This window comes from Setaria viridis, chromosome 2 (assembly GCF_005286985.2).
Source record: "Setaria viridis chromosome 2, Setaria_viridis_v4.0, whole genome shotgun sequence".
In the NCBI taxonomy this organism is placed as follows: domain Eukaryota; kingdom Viridiplantae; phylum Streptophyta; class Magnoliopsida; order Poales; family Poaceae; genus Setaria; species Setaria viridis.
Window position 1 is genome coordinate 40,294,733 of NC_048264.2, and position 23,328 is coordinate 40,318,060.

Below are 23,328 nucleotides of genomic sequence, written 5' to 3' on the forward strand. Positions count from 1 at the left end.
GATAGGACTTGCGATTTAAGAGGTTTCAAGATCATTACAACCGAGTTGCCTAATACCTTGCTAATACCTACTAGAACAACTTTAGCTAACAGAAAGTTTTGCCTCAAACAACACATAGAATCTCATCACCAAGTTTGCTAGACCGGCATGCATGTTGATATTTACTTAGATCCAACCTAGTACTTGACAACTTAATTAGCACAGAATCCAGTTTACTAAAAAAACAATTCCATGACGCCTTTGTGATTGGAATTGAAAACCGACATCATGTGCTCGCTAGTCAACAAAAGATTAAAGAAAAAGCAATATAAAATCCAAGGAGACCATGCGAAATTTCCTGGTGTAAAGTAAAGCGTGTGCCCCTAGCAGGCCATGTGGGAAAGGAAAAACTGGACCCCGGCAAAGACGGGAATGGATTTATATCGTCGAATAAAAAAAGGACCGGAAATTGTCGTGCTGTCAGAAAAGATCGAAAGCAGCTGGAAAAAATAACAGGAGAGAGAAAATGTGAAAGCGACGCGGTCCACCACCTATGTAGACCTGGCCCATAGACCAAAACCCAAGAAACACCCTCTCAGATCTCCGGTCCCGGCCTTGGCGGCAAATGGGCTGCTCAAATACTTGTTTGTATGTTTGAATTTTGAAGGTGATCGTCATAGGCCAGAATTTATAATGTAATTTCATGCTTAGACCGTCTCTAAGTCTTGGTTCTTGCCTAGGGCTAACTACGTGCCCTTGGTTTAGCTATAGACATGGCTAAATATTCAAGTTGGAAAAACAAAAAGGTTGGTCCCTAGAATTATCATAAACATTACTGTATTTATACTACAATGGGATTCTTAATCAAATGGAAGTATTGCATTGATATGAATAACTGAACACAAAATTTAAATTTAACTAACACCTTCTTTTCCGATAATTTCAAACACCAAGCTAGTAAAGGTTCCTCAATTGTGTTTGACTAAGGAAAAAATATTCTCCTCTTTGCTAACAAAATGTCTGAAAAGTCTAAAATTTGTAGGAACGTCTTCCATGTGTGACTAAGAAAAAAATATCCACTTCGCCGACACAAAATTCCTGAAACATAAAAGAACGATTGACCCCTAGTCTAGAAGTCAACGCCCTCTAGATTTTAAGCAAGCTAAAAACCACATTGAGATTTAAGTTTAGCCAATTACTTCCGTGTCCAAAAGATGATGGTTAGAATGAAAGCTCAAACCCATTAATTCACTTGGATTCCCTCTATCCAACAATGATCAGTGCATAAGGTATTGGCACCTAAGATCAATGATACCATTATTGCATTTTACAGTATACCTAATACGCCACAAATATTTCCCGTGCATTGCGCCATACTCGCATAATCAAGCTAACCATTAATGCAACATTATCACGTGTATCGGCAAATAACTTATGTGCAATAATGCAACATGCACGCTATGAGAGACGTGTGCGCACGCCCTCGGTCTAAAAAAGTTCCCATACACATATTACTTTACGCCGATTATTGTTGAACGAAGGGAGTATCATTATTTGAACATAAGAAAAATCAACATAAGCATTTGATTTTAAGAGTTATCCATTGGGTAATCAGAGTATTTATACTTTTCAAACCTTTTGCTCTTTAAGATGATTAATACTCCATCACCAAACTCTGGCAGAAGTTATACGCTAATTGAATTCTACGGTACTAGTCGGCAATAATTTCCCTCTTCCATGGACCAAGCTCATCGTCCCCCCGGAGGAGAGAGAAAGAGAGTGAGAGCAGCAAAAGTAGACTAATAGCCGTAGTGGTTGGTGCAGGTCGCTAGGAGAGAGAAGAGATAGGGATAGGGAGAGAGAGTGTGTGGAAGCTAGGGAAGAGAGAGATAGAGAGAGGAGGAGAGAGATGGACACGCAGAGACGCAAGCGATAGAATTAAACAAACAAAAGCAGCCGTAGGGAAGAGAAAAAAAAAAGAGAGGAAAGGCGAGCAAGAAAGAGAAGCCAAGCAAACCAAACCCCAAGGAGGCCAAGACGCGGACGGCAGCAGGCAGGCAGCCATGCCGCGGTCGCCGTCGCCATCGCCGTCGCCGTCGCCGGAGAGGCACCACCACCAGCCCGCGCGCCGGAGGGTAGGCGCCACCTCGTCCCAGATGCTCCACCACCACGGCGGCCGCTCGCCGTCACCGCCGCCTCGCCGCTCGCTCCGCCCGCGCCGCGCCGCCGCCGTCTCCTCCCGCCCGCTCGTCGACGACTTCTTCCCCTTCCCCTCCTCGCCGTCGTCCTCGCCCTCCCGCCCCCGCCAGCGGAGGCCGTCGCCGGAGCCATCCAGCTCCGACTCCGGCGCCGACGGCGGCGGTGGGGGCTCCTCGGCCTCCGACCGTCGCCGGCGCAAGCTCAAGCTCGTTGTCAAGCTCTCCCAGCTGCCCCCGGAGCAGCAGCACCGCCGGGCCCCACCGCCCCCCTCGTACTCGGACGACTCCGATGGGGCTGGGGAGGTGGGCGGGGACGGCAGCGACGACGACGAGCAGGTCAAGCCGCCCAAGAAGCGCCGGATCGAGCCGCGCGCTGATAGATCTCGCCATCGCGAGGTGGGCCATGCCGACGGATAAGCTGTCAGTCTTGACCTTGCTTCACCGCGCAGCTGCTTGCTAACGCCAGATCTGCTCGTCTTGCAGGTTGGTGGTGGCGGGAGGAGCGACCCAGCGAGCGCGCCGCGGACCAAGCGGCTCCCGGTGCCAGGTCCGATTTGCTTGCTCGTAGCTCTACCCTTGCTTGTTCGATGATACGATTTTGATTTTTGAGCACCTTTCTGTGTGAAAATATTGATTTCTTTTTTTCTGTATGCTGGATTTAGGGACGGCGAGGACGACGCCCCTGCCAGACCGGAAGGCGCTGGAGATGATTCTCGAGAAGCTGCAAAAGTTCGTGGCTCACATCTTTCCGTTCGATGCAAAATGGGATTTATTGCTTTGAGTTTTAATGAGCTCGATTTTTTCTTCTTGCCACTGTTCGATTCTGCAGGAAGGATACGTACGGAGTGTTTGCTGAGCCAGTGGATCTGGAGGAGGTGAGAGCCCTTGTTCATTTGCCATTCTTGCTGGAGTTGCCAATTTACTGAGTGTTGATGATGCGGTTGTTGATTGACACAGTTGCCTGATTATCACGATGTGATTGAGCACCCGATGGACTTCGGTACCGTCAGGAGGAAGCTTGCCAGGAACGCATACCGCTCATTTGAGCAATTTGAGGTCAGATGATCAGTTTTTTGTCGTATGTTGAGCTTGTAGGGATGTTTGTCGGTTCGGTTGTTTGCTTTGATGGATCAAGTAGTTGGGGGGGAGAGTCTCACTTTTCAGTTCATTCTATTTTTGTCTCCGAGTGAATTCCATCTGTAATGGTCTTCCAACGCAGCAACCAATCCGTGTTACATTAGACTTTCCTTTAGAGAATCATGTTTGTCATGCAGCTTGACAAATACAGTGAGGTAGCTATACATCTCCATTTCATCACACATTTGGAACCATGCGTCTAGGTCTTGCCTTTCAAAACAACTTTTAGGCAGGTGGATACCGTCCCCTTTGTCTGTTCATGCAATAAAATTTTGTGCAAACCCTTTTTGTTGATAGACCAAATGCTGTCTCATGCAAATGGTTACTGAACAGTACTATTCTACCATGCAAAAGGCTGTCTTTTTCAAAATTGGCTTTTCACATTGCTTTCAGGTTTTTTATGTTGGTGCAAATAGCTTGTTTGTTGCACCAATGTTATTCCAATACCAGTGATTTCATAGAAGTACATGTATGGTCACTATTGTTTGCTAAAGTGATGAGTCCAGTCTATGTGATATACCGGTTCCATTGGACTAGAGGCGAGGCCCTAAGCATCTCTTATTTTGTTTTGCTGCATAGAGCCCGGGTGCTGTACGATTGTCAGTCCTAGTAAAGGATGCTTCAGTGAAGCTGAAACACCTTGAGAATATCTTAAAACATTTTGTTGGCGTTGAGCAATATTCAGATAACACAGCCTTGTGTTGAATGTAGACTGAGTTGAACTGACCCGTTAGCTCTGAAATTCTAGAATGTAATCCCTCAAGTTACGGAAAAAAAGTTTGACTGGGTTGAGCGCGGTGCGGTCAACGTGTTCAAACTTTGACGATCAATATTTTTTTTATATTTTGATCGAACTCTTGAAAGTGAATAGCTAGATTTGTCTTGAACATTAGTTTCAAAATATCACAGCTTTGCTGTTTTTTTAATATATTGTATGCTAGTAATTAGTGGTCTACTTATTGGTTGTCCAAACAACTCTTTTTTGACTAGAGGGAGCAGTTTGCTAGCTCCGTTGTGTTTGGAGAACACTTGATTTCCATACGTGAGAAGGCTTGTATATGCATATATAGTGCTTACCCTGTCTATGCTGGGTAAGACCAGGTCCAACTGTAACCAAGAATTCAGCTCCATTCCAGTGACCTGCTCTTGTCCACCCAGGTCTAGTCTGGATGTGGTATACAACCAGTACCGTGTGCAGGGTTGCTGATTTTCAAACTATGACCATAGTTCAATTTTTCAAGCAAAATCTTTCGAGAGGATGTGGATGACTATGTATGAAGAACGAAAAACATAATCTGAATGGGATTAGACCTTCTGTTTACAAATTTGTCTTGAAAAAGACAAAGCACTTCTGGGTTCATTTCTTATTTTCTTCTTTTTGGGAGTGACAAGTACTTAACATTTCTCATCAAATGATGAGCACCAACTAATGCACATAAGTAATTGATCGGTTTGTGTGAAATGTCTTTTTTTGATTGCAGGATGATGTCTTCTTAATTTGCAGCAACGCAATGCAGTACAATGCACCCGATACAATTTACTTCAGACAGGTATACAGTCCCTAAAATGTTTGTGGTCCTACAATACCATAATTCGACTATTGGCGTTGAACATTTTCATGCTACACTTGTTCATGTAGGCCCATTCCATACAAGAGCTGGCAAGAAAGAAGTTTCAGGAACTGAGGGATGAGGGCATACCTATAGAAAATCACCACATAAAGATTGAACAGAAAGCTAGACCAAACTCCTGCAATAGAGAACCAATTAAAAAGCCCATCTTGAGGTATCAGGATGATGATCTAGACTTCCTGTCCCGCAAAGAGCAAGTTAAGAGACCCAATCCAAAAAATTCGGAAGATGATATAAGCTTCAAAGATCAAGTTAAGAAACCTGTGCCCAGGAATTCGCATGATGAGAGTTCTTTATTCCACAAAGAGCGAGTTAAGAAACCCATCTCCAGAAATTCAGAGAATGATTTAAGTTCCTCATTCCACAAAGACCGACCTAAGAAACTGTTATCCAGAAGTTCGGAGGATGACCTCAGCTCCTCATTTGGCAAAGAGCAAGTTAGGAAAGTCATTCCCAAGAATTCGGAAAATGATGAAAGCATCACTTTCCACAAACAGCAGGTCAAGAAGACCACTTCCCAGAGTTCAAAGAGTGACTTCTCATCCCAGAAAAAACATATTAAGAAGCCAGTTTGCTCAACTAGAGAAGGTCCAGATCTCTCATCCCGCAAGGAGCCTGTTGAGGATCCCATTTGCACAAATGTTGACGATGCGGGCTTCTTATCCACAAAAAGGCTAGAAGAGAAGCCCATTAGTCGAAACAGTGAGGACCTGGGCCATTGCCACCAGGAGTCGCCTAAGAAACCTAGTTGCAGAGATGGGCAAGATGATCTAGGTAACTCTTGCAGCGAAGAGGCTGCTAAGAAGCCAGCTCGTATGAATAGCCAAGACGCCATGGGTTCAGATATCTCTGCTGCAACTATTGCTTCTGTGGGAGACGGCTCTAATGGCTTGAGCATGTCGCAGGCTAATGCTACTGAACCTGCTGGTTGTACTGTTGCCAATGGGTTTTTGGACAAAGATATCAGCTCTCCATTAGATGAAATAAGATCTGAGAAGACCGACGACATTTTTGGTACTGTTTATTTTCTGCATGTCTTCCTGAACCAGCTTGTCTACTGAAGCTATCAATTAATTTTAGGTCCTGATTGCTATACTTTGCATGGGTGCCCGTGTATTGCAATTTTAAGTTAGAATATGGTATACCTATATCGATACGATTGATCAATTCAAGACGTTATGGGTAAAGGTGAGGTGCCCATGAAAATAGGAAACTAGGCACATGATTTACACAACTACTTAGGTGCTTGTATAGAATTTGGTATGTTGGTTCTTAAGGCAAGTGACTGTAATCAATATAACTGAATTTTTAAAGCTTTAATTGAGTTGCATATGGTAGAGCGCCATCTGATATACTCCCTCCGACCACTCTTATCAGGAGTATTTTGATTTGAGAGTTAACTATATGCATGTTTAGTGTACAAATGCTCATCAGTAGGTTAATATTTCAAAGCACTTTTAATATAATATTGGTTTTGTTGCAATTGACGGTGTATTGTAACAATGCCAAAATCTACTTTTGAAGACTTTCATTCTAAATGCACATGCGCTCTGCAATAATGGATGGAGGGAGTAGTTAGAAGGAAATTCGGCCATACAATACTTCAATTGATTATTGCTGTACAACTAAATGATGTAAAAGGAAATGCAGCTTCACTTTGTTGAATTCTAATGACATTCTTGTTTTTTTTTCAGCTAAGCCTAACTACAAGTCAATTGTGGTAGATGAGACTAGACGGAAAACTTATGATACTTACGAAGAACAGCCTGCAGTGGAGTCTGACCTAGTTTTTGACATATTTTCCACGGAACCAAAGGAGCTCGTTAATGTATGTTGATGCAGCTGTAGTTAAATCAAAGCCTAAGTTATCTATAATTATTGGTCCTTTTTCTTTTACTTTAGGTTAGCTCATCTAGTTAAATGTGCCTTGCAGGTTGGGCTTGATGCTGAGCACTCGTATGCATATGCAAGAAGTCTGGCTCGTTTTGCTGGTTCGCTTGGTGCTCAAGGCTGGAGAATCGCTTCTGAGCGCATTCGACAAGCATTACCTGCTGAAGTAAAGTATGGTCGTGGTTGGGTTGGAGAATATGAGCCTCCATTACCATCTATTCTGGTTGTGAATGATCAATCTAGATATCTGAAGAGCTCTGAGGCAAATGTGCGAAGGAATGCTTCGCTGCCTAGGGATAATGACAGGCTCAGACCGACAGAAAGTAACAATCCAAAGGATATGAGTTTGAGTCTTAACCGAATAACCACTAGCACTAATGTAGTTGGAGTGCCTGGGCCACTTGAGAGTCCAGAATTTAAGCCAAGATTGTTTGGTGTTACTGCTGAGCCCCAACACAGGAGCACTGACGCATTATCACCACATGAGAATCATAGAGTACCTGGTAATGTTGCAAAGACCAAAAGAACAGCCAATGAGCAAACGAGAAAAGGCAACTCATCCTCCGGTGCCCGCCCTATTGAGATGAAACCACAGAAAGGAGCTTCTGGTGCACCTGATATGCCTGCCCTGAACAAAACTGCTGGTCAGCCTAGACCCTTTTTCCAACCAGCAGAATCAACCAGAACTCAGCAAATGAGAAAAGTTGACTCATTAAAAAGCAACGTCCCTATTGAAATGGCACCACAGCGGCTTGAGTGTGCAAAAGGTGCTGCTTCTGGTGTGTATGATACGCCTTCCTCAAATGGGCAGCCTAAGCATTTCTTCCCGTCACAAGCAGCAGCAGCTTCTGGTGTGCATGATATACCTTCTCCAAATGGGCAACCTAAACGCTTATTCCAGTCAAAAGCAGTGGCTTCTTCTGGTGCGCATGATGCGCCTTCAAATGGGCAGCCTAAACACTTCTTCCAGTCACAGGGACCAGCTTCATCTGGTGTGCATGATATGCCTTCTACAAATGGGCAGCCGAAACCCTTCTTCCAGCCACAAGAAGCGACTGTACCACAGCCCAGAAATGAAGCGACGTGGGTGTACCATGGACGACCTGGTGATGGGAAAGTTGGAACATCCAACAAAAGCAGACCGTCGACCAGTGTTGGGTTTGTCAATAAAAATCAAGCAGTAAATGCTGCGACTTTTGCCATGAATTTGAATGGACAAAAGAATGTCAGTGACCATGCAAAATCAGTAGGCTCAACTGCAATGCCTGGCCTTGCAAATATACCAAATAGAGGTGTTGATGCTTCCCGGAACATGTTCTCAGCATTTCCAGCAGCTGTTAGGGAGAATCAGAGCATTCCGCCAGCTCCATCTGCTCAATCTTGGATTTCATTTGGTGCTGCTACAGAGAACAAACCAGCCATTGTTAGCCCAACTTTCCTTGACAATAATTCTTCTTGGAAGATGCCATTTGCAAATGTTCGTCCTTCTGATGATACAAAAATCGGTGCTGTTCCCCAATTCTTTAGGCAACCTGTTCAGGTAGTTAGAGAAAGCCCAGTTCAAAACAACGGTTTGGTAATATTTCCCCAGTTGGTCCAGCCAGATTTCATGAGATCGCAGGGCCAACCCCAATGGCAAGGGCTGGTCCCCCACATGCAACAGAAGCCGAGCAAGGACGTACTCCGCCCAGACTTGAACATTGGGTTCCCATCTCCAGGTTCGCCACCAGCTCGACAGTCATCTGGCATCAATTTGGAGGCACAACAGCCAGACCTTGCGTTGCAGCTATGAGCTGGGAACAGACAATGAGTACATGCGACTGCTAGGTTGTGTGTCACAAACACTGAGCATCTAAAGGCATGTGGAGCTCAGGCGCGAAACATGCCAGAAACAGCAATGGGACATCCATTAAATATACTGGCAAGAATTGACCGGGATGAGGAGCTCACATGTAAGCATCGTTGCAACTTCATCAACACATCCCGCCGCTGAACAAAGATATCAAAAAATGGATGGATGAACACTGCTTGGAATCAATCATGTCTACTGGGGGCATTTTGATGGGAACTCCGAATCCAGCATTTGTACAAATGCTTTGGTGGCACATATGTAGGTAGCATACTGGTATGCTCGTGATCCAGATACTTTGTGCTCCTCTCTGACCACAATACAGGTTTCTTCGGTGGAAATTTTGGCACCAGAATTTAGGAGATAAATCGTTCTTTTGGTAGCGTAGATCTCGTGGTCACCCCTATGTAATGCCCATGTCAAAATGTATGTTGGTTGTAAATGGTTCAGCATTGAATAGTGTTAGGGTAGAGCAGTGGCCAGTGGCCTCACCTCTTCTGAATGAAATTGCTTCTTTTGTTCATGATATGTGTAGCAAGAAGCCAGGAACTGGGTCTATGATCGTTGATCGGTTCAGTTCAAATGGCATGCTGGATGCAAAAATGTTGCCTATTCTCTGTCTATGGGTGATAGTCACTGATGCAATGTGTTCCTACAATTAAAATGGATTCTAGCGTTAAGCAAGGATGTCATACTAAATGTGCAGTGTTATTAGGAGATTGTCCATTGGATTAGCTTCGATTGTATCTCTCTGAAAGCCTAAGTATATGCACGATAAATAAAACTACATGGGTGCCGATAAAAATTTATTCACTGGACAAAATTTTGCTTGCACTGAATACTGGGGTAACAACAATATTTTCCTGTGAACTGCAAAGCGTGACAGACTCCCCAAACTTCTCGGGTGTCGTTCGGGTTCTAAATTCTCAAAATACATTTTTAAATCTTAAAGTGTTTCCTCCTGATACATTTTCAAATCTGTTCGGATTTCTAAATTCTCAAAATACATTTTTAAATTTTAAAGTGTTTCCTCCTAATACATTTTCAAATCTTAAAGCTGCCTTTGCAACCACCTTATACTAGCGATCACATATGTTGCTTGACACTTTATTAGGGGAAGGATAGAAACAAGAGGAGGCATGAACAACATGAACGGACAAGATCAAGCACAAAAACATGAGCATTCCTCATGTCCGAGTCCCCGTTGTTGGATTAGTTATGAATTCAGGATCTTAAAATGCATTGAGAATTTCGGGATTTGGATGACACTCTGGAACAAGTTAGAGGATCTAAAAATGTGTTACGAGAGTTTATAGTCCTGGATGGTTCTTAAGTTCAGTACCTGAAAATGCATTTTGAAAGTTTAGAGATCTGGATGAGACTCCGTAACATGTTCAGGAACTGCATGTTAATTTTACTTTCTATAAATACTGGTCAATTTAGATATCAGAGTATGCGAGCTGCGCCCGCCACACTGGTCTAAAGTCTAAACACATAGCGACATGGCTCCGAGCCGCTACTGGCCCTCCGGCGATTGGGAGCCAGGAGACCGGCGACCCAGCGGTGGCCACTGGTGGTAGCGCCGCCGCCGCAGCCTTTGAACCCTACGCGTGGAACGACTTCTTTGTCACATACACCCCTCCTGTCTTCTCCCAGGCACTTATCTGCACATTCAGATATATCCATCATGCATCTCCATGACTCCCTTGATTGTTCACATGTCATCGTATTACCGAGTTCATAGCATAGCGTTTTTTTTTTTGTTTAGCAATTCCATCATGCGTATACCTGTGCTTGTAATGCCCTTGCAGAGGTCGGAGGAGTGGATGAGAGAGAGGGCAGATCATATCAAGGAGGGAGTGCGCCAGATGTTTGAGGCCGGCGGCAAGGCCATGACTGCAGCCGAGACACTGACGCTGGTGGACACGCTCGAACGCCTCGGCGTAGACAACCACTTCCGCCAGGAGATCGACATGGCGTTAGCCCGTGTCCACAGCGAGGAGCTGGAGTGTGACAGCTCTAGCAGTAACATCCACATCGTTTCTCTTCGGTTTCGACTGCTCCGGCAACACGGGCTATGGGTATCTGCAGGTATAGTTGTATGAGTTCATTCATAAAGAAAAAGAAAAACTGGCATGGTCAGTTGAACTGCATAATTGTGTAAACGTGTTACCTATGTTATTGCAGATGTTTTTGACAAGCTCAAGGATGACACGGGAGATTTCAGCGAAAGCCTGGTGACTGACGACCCAAGGAATTTGCTGAGCCTGTACAACGCGGCACACCTAGCTGCCCCCGGCGAGGAGACGCTAGACGAGGCCATCTCCTTCTCGAGGGGCCACCTCGAGGCCGTGAAAGGTGAGCTCAGGTCGCCATTGGCGGAGCAGGTGTCTCGCGCCCTTGAGATCCCTCTCCCACGGTTTCCCAAGAGGTTGGAGACGATGCGGTACATTGCCTAATACGAGGAGGAGGAGGAGGAGGGGCACAACGGCATGATACTAGAGCAGGCAAGGCTGGACTTCAACCTCGTCAGGTCTATTCACCTCAAGGAACTTAAGGACCTCTCATTGTAAGTTTTACCTTTTATTTCTCTTGACAAATTTCTCCTGGAATACTCACCACAAGACTACTAACACTTTCTTACAGTTTTTTTTTATATAACTACATACCATAACTATCAAACTATGAATAGTGAGTTTGTTTGATTTGATAAAATTGTTGGGAAAGATGTGAATTATATATAAAAGAAACTGTCGGCCACTGAAGACAAAAGTAATAATAAATACTAAAATTTTGGGTCGCTCGTAGAAAATTGTTCAGAAAGATAGCATTTCTTGGACACTCTTACGTCGGATATGGCAATATTTCTTGAATCCATAGGTGGTGGAAACATACCTACAAGACTACAACACCATGAAGCTAAGCTATGCTCGAGACCGCCTAGTGGAGAAATACTTCTGGACCTGCGGAGTGTTCCATGGGAAAAAAATTGGGTGCAGGAGCCCTGCAGACCTCCCGCGGTGCAGGACGACTCCGGATGTGCGACGCGTGGACCGAAAAAACATCCGCCGCCTGTGATCGCCAGCTCGATCACGCCCCGCGTGATAACCCCGGTCAGCTCGCAAGCAGATGCTCGCAAGCAGCGCTCGGCTCCGGACGGCAATTTTTCTCCGCTCGGCTCCGCAGGGCACTCGCTCAGCTCAGTCGCGCCCCTCTCCTCCTCATTCCCCTTCCCTCATCTCTTGAGAAATTTCTGACGCAAGCCTCTGCCGCCGCCACCGTCATCACCAAAATCTGGCCGTGATGGGAGGCCCCCTCTCCTCCTCGTTCCCCTTCCCTCGCCTCTCGGGAAATTTCTGACGCAAGCCCCCGCCGGCGTCGCCGTCATCACCAGAATCTGGCTGTGATTGGAAGGCTCTGGCGTGTACGTCTACAACCTCTGCCGCCAGGGCCGCACCTCCGACGCCACCGGCATACTCCTCGCCGCCGAGGGCTCCGGCTCCTCCGTCGACATCGTCACAGGGTACTGATGGTATGACCACGTCGTCGTTGTGCGCTGGTTCATCTATGATTCCTTGCTTGCAGTTGCAGGTTGTGAATCATGAATCTGCAAAGAAACCAATAAATTTCAAGGTGATGACAGTGATGTATTCCATTTGCTATTGTGGCTGATGCAGTTGAGAATGTATACTGCCAATTTGAGAATTTCAGTTTCTTGCTACTTCTCCTTGCTGAATGTTTGTGGTAAAGCGAAGTGCTAACTACTTTTTTTTTTGACAGGTTGTTAAATTATCAAGGGCTAAGAGCATCTTCTACCATAACTACAATCTGCACTGATCTGCAGTGATGTCAAACAATGTTCTATTTGATGTGTGAGTTTGCTCTCAAGGCTGGGTGCGGGAAGATCAAGTTTGCTGAACACTAGCTGTGGGAAGATCAAGTTTGCTAAAATACAAGTCTCATATAAATGAAGCACTGATCTTTAAAGAGGAGGCCGCTGGGCATATATTCAGCATTGCAATGAGGACTCAACTCGAGGCATGGATGTATAGTGTAGTTATAAATTTTTACAGTGCATGGATGTGCTAAAAATAGAGAGATTGTTGATGCTATTCTATTCTGATGTATAGTGTAGTAATCAAATTGGTCGATGTATGGATGTGTTGAAAAAAATGAAATTGTTCTGAAATAAATATTGATGTTCTGAAAACTGAGTTTGTCTCTCTCATTTGGAGATTCTGAAATACAAGTGCGAACATTTGCAATGTACATATGGAATGCAAGGAAATATTGTGTGGATGTGTTTAAAAAATAAGGTCGTCTTTCTCATTATACAGTGTATCATTTGCAAAATTAAAAATCGGGTCCCAAAATATAATTAATATGAAGTAGAAAAAATAAGTCTGTCCACTAATCTTCTCAAGCAATAAAGATGAGTTTCTCTTGAGAGTTGCCTGTTGTAAAATATAAGGAAGCTGCCTTGAGAGCTCCCATAATCTTATTGTTTCTCTGATTCGTTTCACAGACAAAATCTGGGATATTCCATAATCTGAAAAAGGGTCAAATCTAAAGAGTGGTATCGGGAAGTGAGTATACAAAAGAATGACAGGTCATAAAGTATGCTGTGATCCTTATCCAACAATATAAATAAGTTACATGGTACAAACTGACATAATACAAATAAAAATAAAATTCTGTGTAACACAACAAGGTTACATGTTTTCTTGATTTGGCATTCCACCAAAATTTAATTTCTTAACCGGATGTAATGTGGCAGCTCGATCAACTCCAAGTAAGAGATTTGTATATCCTCCTTGGATATAAGGAGCGCCCACGGTAGAAGAATCTTTGTACATATTAAATTGTGGTATTATGGCATTAGCATATCCACCTTGGATCAATGGAGCAGCCATGGACGAAGATTGTCCATACACATCATTTGCAGAGTTTGGCATCATCTTGTTAACATCGATGCTACCATCATTAACATCCTGTACCATAGAATATGAAACTGCCCATAAATAATTGCATATAAGGAAATCAAATATGAAAAGTTGATATAGTCCAACACACATGACTTACGATAAATTGAACTAGATCAGCACCTTCGTATACTTCGTATCTATTTTCTACTGCAGTTGTTGAATCTTGTCCTATATTCAAACATATCAAGTTAACGCATATAATAGATAAAAACATGTAGAATTGGTATGATTATTACCTTTCTTTTTACCACTTTTCTTTTTCTTCCCTTTATTCTTTTCAAGGGAGACGGTCCCTCATTTACTCTTTGGGCCTTTTACCACCCAAAGAATTATAAATGATATTTTACCTCTCAGTGTGTCTGTAGCACAGTTAGTTGAAACTAGAGGGACCTCATTGGCTTTTTCTTGCATCCAGCTTAGAGAATTATCTGCTTCCAAGTCCAACTTATCTATAGCATTCTCCAAATCAACAAGAAGTTCTTTGGACAGTGAACACTTCAATGCATGCATTTTCAAGCTTTCCTTCTCAGATCCTTGTTTCTCAATATAGAATCCTCTCTTTGCATATTTTGTCCATCTGTTCAATATGTATTGAGATAGCAACAAGAAAACATCGTTTGCATTGAAGACTTTGAGGGCATGCTTGCACAATAGACCTATATGTGGATATCATATTTCATTAATTTGTATTATAAATTATACTATTGCAATAAAACTTTATATACGTACCCATGGATTCATATTTTCTGCAAGCACATGTAATGGTAATATCTGGTTTGTTGAAAACAACCGTTGCTCCATAATTGAAAACAACCGTTGCTCCATAATTGGAGTACATATGTGTAATATGTGTAACCTTATATGTCAAAATCGACCCCTCAGTGTGTAACAATTTACAAGAGAATGAAAATTGTTCATTAAATTCTTCCTCAAACTCTTTATACATCCTTCTTGTATATAACTCGGCCATGGTCTTCAAAAGAAGTATGTGTGCAACTGTGGTCTTTCGACGTGATTGGAAATCTTCATCCAACTCATTATTACGAAGACTAGCAGAAACCTTGTCACATTCTTCAAGGAGTTCTGAAATACTCAGTTTCCTATGAGATCTTTTCTTGAATACGTTATTCATACCTTCGCTCCTTTGAGTGGAGTTCATATCAACTGTAAATGAGTCACGGTACACAGCAGCCCACTTTATCCTCAAATCATATAAGTTTAACATCCATTCATTGTCCTTAAGGTTGTACTCACACAACAATTCATCCCACTTCTTGCTGAAGTAAAACTCAGATCTGTCTGCATAGACACATCTCTTAAAATCAGGAAGAAAATTCTCTGGATGCTGTTGAATTACATGACCGAGATGTTTAGCAACATTTAGATAAATATGCCACAAACAAAGACGATGGCTTGTGTTTGGGAATACATAAGCAATTGCACCTGCCATGGCCGCATCTTGATTAGTGAAAATTGTGCTGGGATGCTTGCCTGACATTGTTGTTAAAAAGGTTTGAAATAGCCAAACAAATAATTCAATAGTCTCATTAAATAATAATGCAGCCCCAAAAATTATTGTATGCTTGTGATGGTTGGTTCCCAGGAGCGGAGTAAAAGTCATTTCAAACTTATTAGTCTGAAACGTGGTGTCAAAAGACATGGCATCACCAAAACATGTGTAATCCATGATAGATTGACCATCTACCCAAAAGAAGTTAGCCATCCTGCCATCTTCTTCATCTATTTGAATGGCATAAAAAAATGTTGGATCCTCTAGCTGCTTATTTTTTAAGTATTCCAACAATGTTTGTGCATCATTTGATCCTAAGTACTTTTTTGCGCTGCCGACCAATCTTATTGTTACAATCAATCCGTGAGAATGGCACTTTGTCGGCTCCTCCATAAAATTGCACCATAAACTCAAACACCTGGGCTGGCTTCATCCCGCCCTCCCTCATCTAGCCAATTAGCTTCTTGTCCGCTTCTTGAATACATCGTTGGGACCTAAGCTTATGTCTTTTATTTGGACTTGCAAAGTAATAGTTGTGATCAAGCACAACCTTCTGCACTGCTCAAACCCCCTCCTTGCTGACACTAAACTGAATACGAGCATCGCAACCTGTCCTTGTAGTGTCCTTTGATGACTCAATTTGTCGATGATGTTGACTACTGCAAACTATATATTTGAGATAGATACTGCCATCTCCTCGATGCTTTCTGTCGCTTTTTCTAATAATGAATCCAATCTTGCCTGCAAAGGTGTTGTATATATCATAAGCTTCCTTCTTGGATTCAAAAGACATTCTAACTTCAGGAACGATGAAATAATTTTCCGTAACTTCATCAACTACCTGTTGTACAATGAGTCGAGAATTAAAGGTGCCTTACAACAATACAGACTAAGTATCACTAGAATTTGTTATTCATGTTGCTTCAAGTACCTCATCTTGCGTTTCATTCGCTATTGCTTCTGTGGTGATCGACTCGGTATTCTGTGCGACCTAGCATGTGCTCACGGATCAGCAATAGGCCGAGGGCATGTAAATAAAACCGCAAAAGAAATAGGCGACTCTACCTGTGTTATCTGTTGCTTACTGGCTCCAGGTTCTCCAACGATTTGCATAACGTGGACTGTGTTGGATGCTTGAGTAGAGGAGGATGGCATCTGATGAGAGGAGGGCGCAGTAGGTTCGATGGCCGTCTGATTCTCCTGTAGCCTGCATGCGTCGTGCAGGGCAACGCCGCAACGGAACAGAGTTAACACCGCCGGCTGCTCGTCCTAGTAGATGAGTTCGTCAAGCCATCCTAGTAGAATATGCCCCGCTGTGGCTGCCAGGTCGCCCTAACTAATGCGGGTACCAAGCCTTCTGCGAGCCTTGCGAAGCTTGCGAGCCGAGCTGAGCCGAGCGGGGCTGTCACGTGGGGCATGAGCGAGCAGCAGGGCCCGGGCGCGCTTCCGAGCTGGCGATCACAGGCATAGGAGTCGAGCAGGACGCGAGCAATCGGCAAGGACGGCGGATGTTTTTTCGATCCACGCGTCGCACATCTGAGTCGTCCTGCACATTTTTTTTCCGTTCCACGAGGCCAAGTACTCGCGAGCAAGGATGATGTTCGCGAAGACAGTCGGGCTGCTGTCCACGATGGATGACACGTACGATGTCCATGCCAATTTGGAAGAGTGTTGTCAACTGAATGAAGCCACACAAAGGTAGTATGTTTTGAATTGGAGACCATTTAATTTATTTATCAAATGATTTAGTAGTGCTAGATTAAAAATCATCATTACCTTCAGATGGGATGAAAGAGCCGTAGCTATTTTACCGGACTACCTGCACATGTTCTACACCAAACTGTTGGCAACCTTTAAAGAGTTTGAAGATTGCTTGGCAGCTGACGAGAAATACCGCATGGCGTACGCAATTGAAATGGTAGGAATGTACAACTGAAAGTGTATTGAGTACATACAAGCATACGCGTGTAAGAAATAAATCGAATAAACAAATGTATTATCGATCTCTGCTTCTACAAAATTCAGATCAAGTCGTTGTCCAAGCACTTCCTGGAGGAGGCGAAATGGTCGATGGAGAAGTACGCGACGAGCTTCAAGGAGCACCTGCAGGTGTCGGCCATGTCATCCGTGTTCCCTACCATGGCTGTCTTGCTGCTCCTCGGCGCGGGTGACGACGTGGCGACCAAGGAGGCGTTCGAGTGGGCCGTCGGTGTCCCTGGCGTGGTCACCGCCGGTGCAGAGATCACTCGCTATCTCAACGACATTGCCTCTTACAAGGTTTCATTTCATACCATGCAGGGCTTGTATAAGTTTGCAGCCGATTAATTGTTACTCCTAGAAAGCCAGTAGTTTAATTCCTCAAGGACGCATGCTTGCAGGTGGGGAAGAACAAGGGGACGTGGTGAGTGAAAGATTATCAGAGGGTTTGAAGCGTGCACTTTGTCTCGTGCCGCCTGCATGTTAATATAGGCCAGGAATAGCCCCTGGTGTGGCTTACAGAGAGGGAACGATACATGCTAGGAAGGATCTCGAACCATCACATCCTAGTGCAAGTAACGGAGACGGCTCCTTCCAGGTTGTTGCCGTGATCACAGATTACACGGTTCCTATCTTTGGCTATCCTAACTATGGCAACAACCTGAGGCCCACCATATACTTTACAAGTATAACAGATTTGTCTAATACTCCCCCTCAATCACAACTTCCCTAAGTTGAGATGGTACTTGAAGTTTTCCAGCTTGCGTACACTTAGTGCCTTAGTAAATCCATCCGCCACTTGATCCTCTGAAGGAACGAAGTCAATCTGCAGGAGCTTGTTATTTACCCTTTCTCTGACAAAATGAAAGTCAACTTCAATATGCTTCGTTCTGGCATGGAACACAGGATTGGTTGCAAGATACTTGGCGCCCATGTTATCACACCACAATCGTGCAACAGGTGGACTTGCCACCTTCAATTCCTTTAGTAACGTCTGGATCCACATAACCTCAGCAATTGCATTTGCCAAAGCTTTATATTCAGATTCAGTGCTTGACCTTGATACTGTAGCTTGCTTCTTGGCATCCCATGACACAAGATTATTTCCAATAAAAATTGCAAATCTACTGGTTGATCTTCTATCATCAGGATAACCAGCCCAATCAGCATCTGAATATGCACTTACTAAAAAGGACCTTGATCTATTAATTCTTAGACCAAGTTTGACACAAGATTTTAGATACCTTAATATCCTTTTTACTGCCGCCCAATGAACAGTTGTTGGTGCATGAAGAAACTGACAAACCTTATTTACAGAGAAGGCAATATCTGGTCTTATCAATGTAAGATACTGAAGGGCGCCCACTATACTTCTGTATCTCGTCATATCTTCAGGACCTAGCGGAACTCCTTCATAGATCGAAAGCTTCACACTAGTGGACAAGGGTGTACTTACAGGTTTGCAATCAACCATATTTACTCTTCTCAACAAATCATTCACATATTTTTCTTGTGTAAGAATAATTCCATTCGAGGTTTCACTTACTTCAATACCAAGAAAATAGTGTAAGTCACCCAAGTCCTTCAGAGGAAATTCACTACGAAGATCCTGAAGAAGAACTATTACTGGTTCCGGTCTTGAACTTACCACAATTATGTCATCAACATAAATCAGCATAAACATAATGACATCTCCTTTAATATAGTAGAACAGAGATGTATCTGCCTTAGAACCTTTAAAACCAAGATCACAAAGTTTCTTCCTGAGCCTTGAGAACCAAGCTCTTGGTGCCTGTTTCAATCCATACAACGCCTTGTCTAGCTTGCATACATAGTCTCGTCGAGTTGGATCTTCATACCCAGGAGGCTGTTTCATATACACCTCCTCTTCAAGTAGTCCATGCAAGAAAGCATTATGTACATCTAGTTGCCTGAGAGTCCACCCTGGATACAACAATAGAAAGAACAACTCGAATGGTAGTAGCTTTAACAACAGGACTGAAAGTATCCTCATAATCAATGCCATATCTTTACTTAAACCTCTTTGCAACAAGACGAGCTTTATACCTGTCCAAGCTGCCATCTTGTTTACGCTTAATTTTATATACCCATTTGCAGTCAATAATATTCCACCCTTTCTAAGGAGGAATATTTTTCATGAGAGCATTATATTCAGTATCCATCGCCTGTTTCCAGTTGCTATCTTCTAGAGCTTCCCCTATATTGCAAGGTTCACAAGTAGAGGAGAGAAGAGAATATTTGACTGTACCATAAACCTTCTCCTTGCGAATGCAGCTTTGCAAACGGGTCCTGGGCCGCTGGATTTGCTGAACTTCTCCCCCTGCCGAGGGAGCCACAGAAGTTCTGGGCTCCTGCAGCACATGATCCGAATCGGATCCGGTCGGCACCTGCGCCGGGTCCCGTGCAGCAGATGAGCCTTGCGCGATGTCGTCCGCAGGTGGTTGGCTGGGCTCGGAGTTCCGGGCGGATCCGCCAGACCCACTTGACGCCGTGGATGCACCTGCCGCGTTCGTTGCAGGTGCGGGAGGATCAGCCTCGAGGAGGGCGCCCGAGGATGCTGCGCCATGCGCACCTTCATGTGTTGGCATGTCGTCGTGCATTTCTTCATCAACTGCACAGATATTGCTAGCAGGATTATTTGGAAAACCAGTCACATGATCAGTCAAGTTACTAGCTCCTGTATTAGTCGCGAGAGAATTAAGCAAAAAGGATGGCAAGAGATTAATTTCTTCATGAAAACGATGGCCAGCGCTGGGGCCAAGATTCTAGAAAGGAAAAAGGGACTCATCGAATGTGACGTCACGAGAGTTATATACTCTACCAGAATCCGGGTCAAGACACTTGAAACCCTGGTGAAAAGGACTATATCCGAGGAAGGTGCACTGTTTTGATCGAAACTGGAGTTTGTGATTATTCTACGGTCGTAGGTTGGGCCAGCACGCACGTCCAAAAGTACGAAAAAGTGAATAATCTCGCTGTTTTTGAAATAGGTGATTTAGAGGCGTGTCATAAGAGAGCACCTTGCTGGGGATGCGGTTAATTAAATATGTGGCTGAGATGAAAGCATCCCCCCAGAATTTTAGTGGCATAAAGGCGTGTGCAAGGAGAGCGAGCCCAACCTCGACGATGTGGCGATGCTTACGCTCAGCTGCGCCATTCTGCTGATGCGTGTGAGGGCAGGAAATATGGTGTGTGATGCCGACTTGAGCAAAGAAAGGATGGAGTTTCTGATACTCGCCCCCCAGTCTGTCTGCATACTGATGATTTTTCGGTTAAAGAGGCGCTGAACAAGGGATTGAAATTTTTGAAACTTTGAAAAAACTTCATATTTAAACTTAAGGAGATATATCCAAGTGAACTTACTATAATCATCAATGAAACTCACATAGTATTTGTGTCCACCAACAGAATTTGGCGCTGGACCCCACACATCAGAATAAACAAGTTCTAAAGGATGCTGTGAAACAGTACTAGAATTAGGAAAAGGCAACTGATGACTTTTAGCCTTCTGACATGCATCACACACCGAATGTTTATTTTAATCCAACGAAACAGGAAGATTAAATTGTCTAATGACTTTCTCCACGATCGGAGTAGCCGGATGACCTAAACGATGATGCCATCTATCAAAGGAAACTTTTACAGCACTATAAGCATGCTTTATTTAGCGCCCAGCAGGAAGAGGATAGAGCCCATGATCACAGTGTCCTCTAAGCAGAAGTTTCTTCGTTGCCTGATCCTTAATCAAAAAGAAATCAGGGTGAAATTCTATAAAAGCTGAATTGTCAGAGGTGAGGCGATGAACAGATATAAGATTTTTGTTGGCTTTAGGAACATAGAGGATATTTTTTAGATGAAGATCACGACTAGGGGTTGTAACAATAGAATGACCAATGCGACTAATTTCCATACCTGCCCCACTCGCCGTGTGGATCTGATCATGGCCCTTGTACCTATCATGAACTGACAGTTTCTCCAGGTTGCTAGTAATGCTGTCTGTGGCGCCGGAGTCCATGTACTAGTTGATGTCTACTCCATAGGATGTAGTTGCACCTGCATATTTTTCATCTGGTACAAACTCTTCATAAAATCTGTACCAACAAATGTCAGCCTCGTGGCCCTTCTTTTTGCAAACCTGACACCTGGGCCTGCTGTCCGGCCCACGTGTGTTGTTGTTGGCGTCGTTAGGGGTGCCATATTGTTGACGAGGTGGCCCGCTGGAGCGCCCACGCCTGCGACCAGAAGACCCGCTGCGTGAGCGCCCTCCACCACCGCGTCCTCGTGATGTGCCATGCCCCCTACTGGCCGAATTGACGGAGGAACGCCCGTTGGGTTGTAGCAGATCCATTCGCTGCTCGAATGCAAGCAGTTGGGAGTACGCCTCTCCCACGCTGAGCGGTTCGATCCTCGCGGTGAGGGACGTGACGATCGGGTTGTAGTCGTAGTCGAGCCTAGCGAGGATGTAGGAGACCAGTTCGTCGTTGTCGATGGTCTTCCCAGTAGATGTGATCTCATCAGCGAGAGACCGCATCTTGCCGACATACTCGGCCATGGAGAGGTTGCCCTTCTTCATCGTGGCAATCGCAATTTTGGTGTTGACGGCGTGCGCTCGAGTCATCGAGGAGAACATCCCCTCGACAGCTCTCCATGTTTCAGTAGCAGTCTTGCAGGCGGTTAGCTGAGACTGAATAGAACTTGACATATTTGAAATTAAATACCCTAGGACCTGTTGATCCGTAGCAACCCAGTCTTCATAGGCGGGATTGGAGATCTCCACTTCTTTGCCATCCTTCGTCTCCTTGATCATGATTGTGGGGGCCTTTGCTGCACCTGTGAGGAAACCCTCCAGGTGCGCGTCCCTCATGGCTGCGAGAACTTGCATGCGTCATAGCGCGAAGTTGGTCTTCGTCAGCTTCTCAAATACCCCTTGGCCGGTCAGGGGATTGATGGCGACGGTGGAATAGGATGTTGACATGGTGGGGGGTTTGATTGGATTGGATCTAAGTGTAGGGTCTGATACCATGAAAGATTATCAGAGAGCTTGAAGCGTGCACTTTGTCTCGTGCCGCCTGCATGTTAATATAGGCCAGGAATAGCTCCTGGTGTGGCTTACAGAGAGGGAACAATGCATGCTAGGAAGAATTTCGAACCATCACGTCCTAGTGCAAGCAACGGAGACGGCTCCTTCCAGGTTGTTGTCGTGATCACAGATTACACGGTTCCTATCTTTGGCTATCCTAACTATGGTAACAACCTGAGGCCCACCATATACTTTACAAGTATAACAGATTTGTCTAAAGCGAGCTCCGTGGAGTGCTACGCCATGGAGCACAGCGTGGCCGGCGAGGATGTTGGCGGATCAACGGGGCGTGCATGGGCATGGAGGCGGCGGTGCTCCCCGTGGCGCGGCTGATGGTGAACCTTGGCGAGGACGATGGAGGTCATGTACCTTGGCGGCAGGGACGCCTACACCTCCGGCGGCGACCTCAAGGACCTCATCACCCCCCTCTTCCTCGAGCCCGAAACCTCCTGATGGCTGCTTAAGTGTTGCAGAATAATCAGGCAACAGGGTCTCACTGTTTGCTGGTTACTGAAGTTACCAAACAAGAGAATTAGGATATGTACACTCTCTCGCCTGCAAAGTATTTAGTTTCGAAGCTAAAAATCATAAATATTTATGAGTGCCTGTACTGCGTTTCGTAACAGAAAATAAAGTGTATATCGCCTGAACCCATATTTTGGTTGAAGCTCAGGTAGATTTCCTTGCACTACGTGTTACACTTGTCCAGTGCTTCCATAATGAAATCGAGTGAAAGCATTGGGAAAGAATTGAAAACAAATGAAATGGTTCCATTTATAAAAAACAAATGAAATGGATTCACATAGTAAAAAATATGAAGCCATGGTTCCATCGAGTATTACAGGTCAAACCACTTATGGAACAACTTCCTTTACTTATCAAGACAAACATTTAAATCTATCAACAGAAACAAGCCATCCATAACAAAGTAGCCACCATTATTTACCTGACAAAAGGACTGCTCACACAGGTTATCATTGCTAATCGTGACTTACATTCCACATTAGACTCACTGCTTCCACGTAGCACTCCCTGAACCTGAAGTTATCTCAGTGCTACACCAAAACTTTA

General features: G+C 44.3%; 1 protein-coding gene, 1 non-coding gene and 1 pseudogene across 2 annotated transcripts; 2 read left to right on the forward strand and 1 right to left on the reverse strand.

The window, feature by feature from the left end:
* The first annotated feature begins 1,883 nt into the window (after nucleotides 1–1,883).
* On the forward strand, nucleotides 1,884–9,207 carry LOC117842379 (uncharacterized). Its single transcript, XM_034722799.2, has 9 exons — nucleotides 1,884–2,573; nucleotides 2,661–2,724; nucleotides 2,840–2,906; nucleotides 3,007–3,052; nucleotides 3,135–3,233; nucleotides 4,796–4,864; nucleotides 4,954–5,959; nucleotides 6,640–6,773; nucleotides 6,879–9,207. Exons 1-9 carry the CDS (start codon nucleotides 2,043–2,045, stop codon nucleotides 8,625–8,627), a joined length of 3,765 nt encoding a protein of 1,254 aa, XP_034578690.1. The 5' UTR covers nucleotides 1,884–2,042; the 3' UTR covers nucleotides 8,628–9,207.
* Nucleotides 9,208–9,443: 236 nt separating this feature from the next.
* Nucleotides 9,444–23,195, forward strand: LOC117844398 (eudesmanediol synthase-like; annotated as a pseudogene).
* Nucleotides 21,531–21,669, reverse strand: LOC117846721 (small nucleolar RNA Z247). Its single transcript, XR_004638450.1, has one exon. It is a non-coding gene; the product is annotated as a small nucleolar RNA Z247 (small nucleolar RNA).
* Nucleotides 23,196–23,328: the final 133 nt, after the last annotated feature.

What these genes read in the sequence shown, in the direction of transcription:
- LOC117842379 (XM_034722799.2), top strand. Translation starts at nt 2,043, where the DNA reads ATGCCGCGGTCGCCGTCGCCATCGCCGTCGCCGTCGCCGGAGAGGCAC. An exon ending in CAAGCGGCTCCCGGTGCCAG is followed by an intron (nt 2,725 to 2,839) that starts GTCCGATTTGCT and finishes TGCTGGATTTAG; the next exon opens with GGACGGCGAGGACGACGCCC. An exon ending in AACCAAAGGAGCTCGTTAAT is followed by an intron (nt 6,774 to 6,878) that starts GTATGTTGATGC and finishes TGTGCCTTGCAG; the next exon opens with GTTGGGCTTGATGCTGAGCA.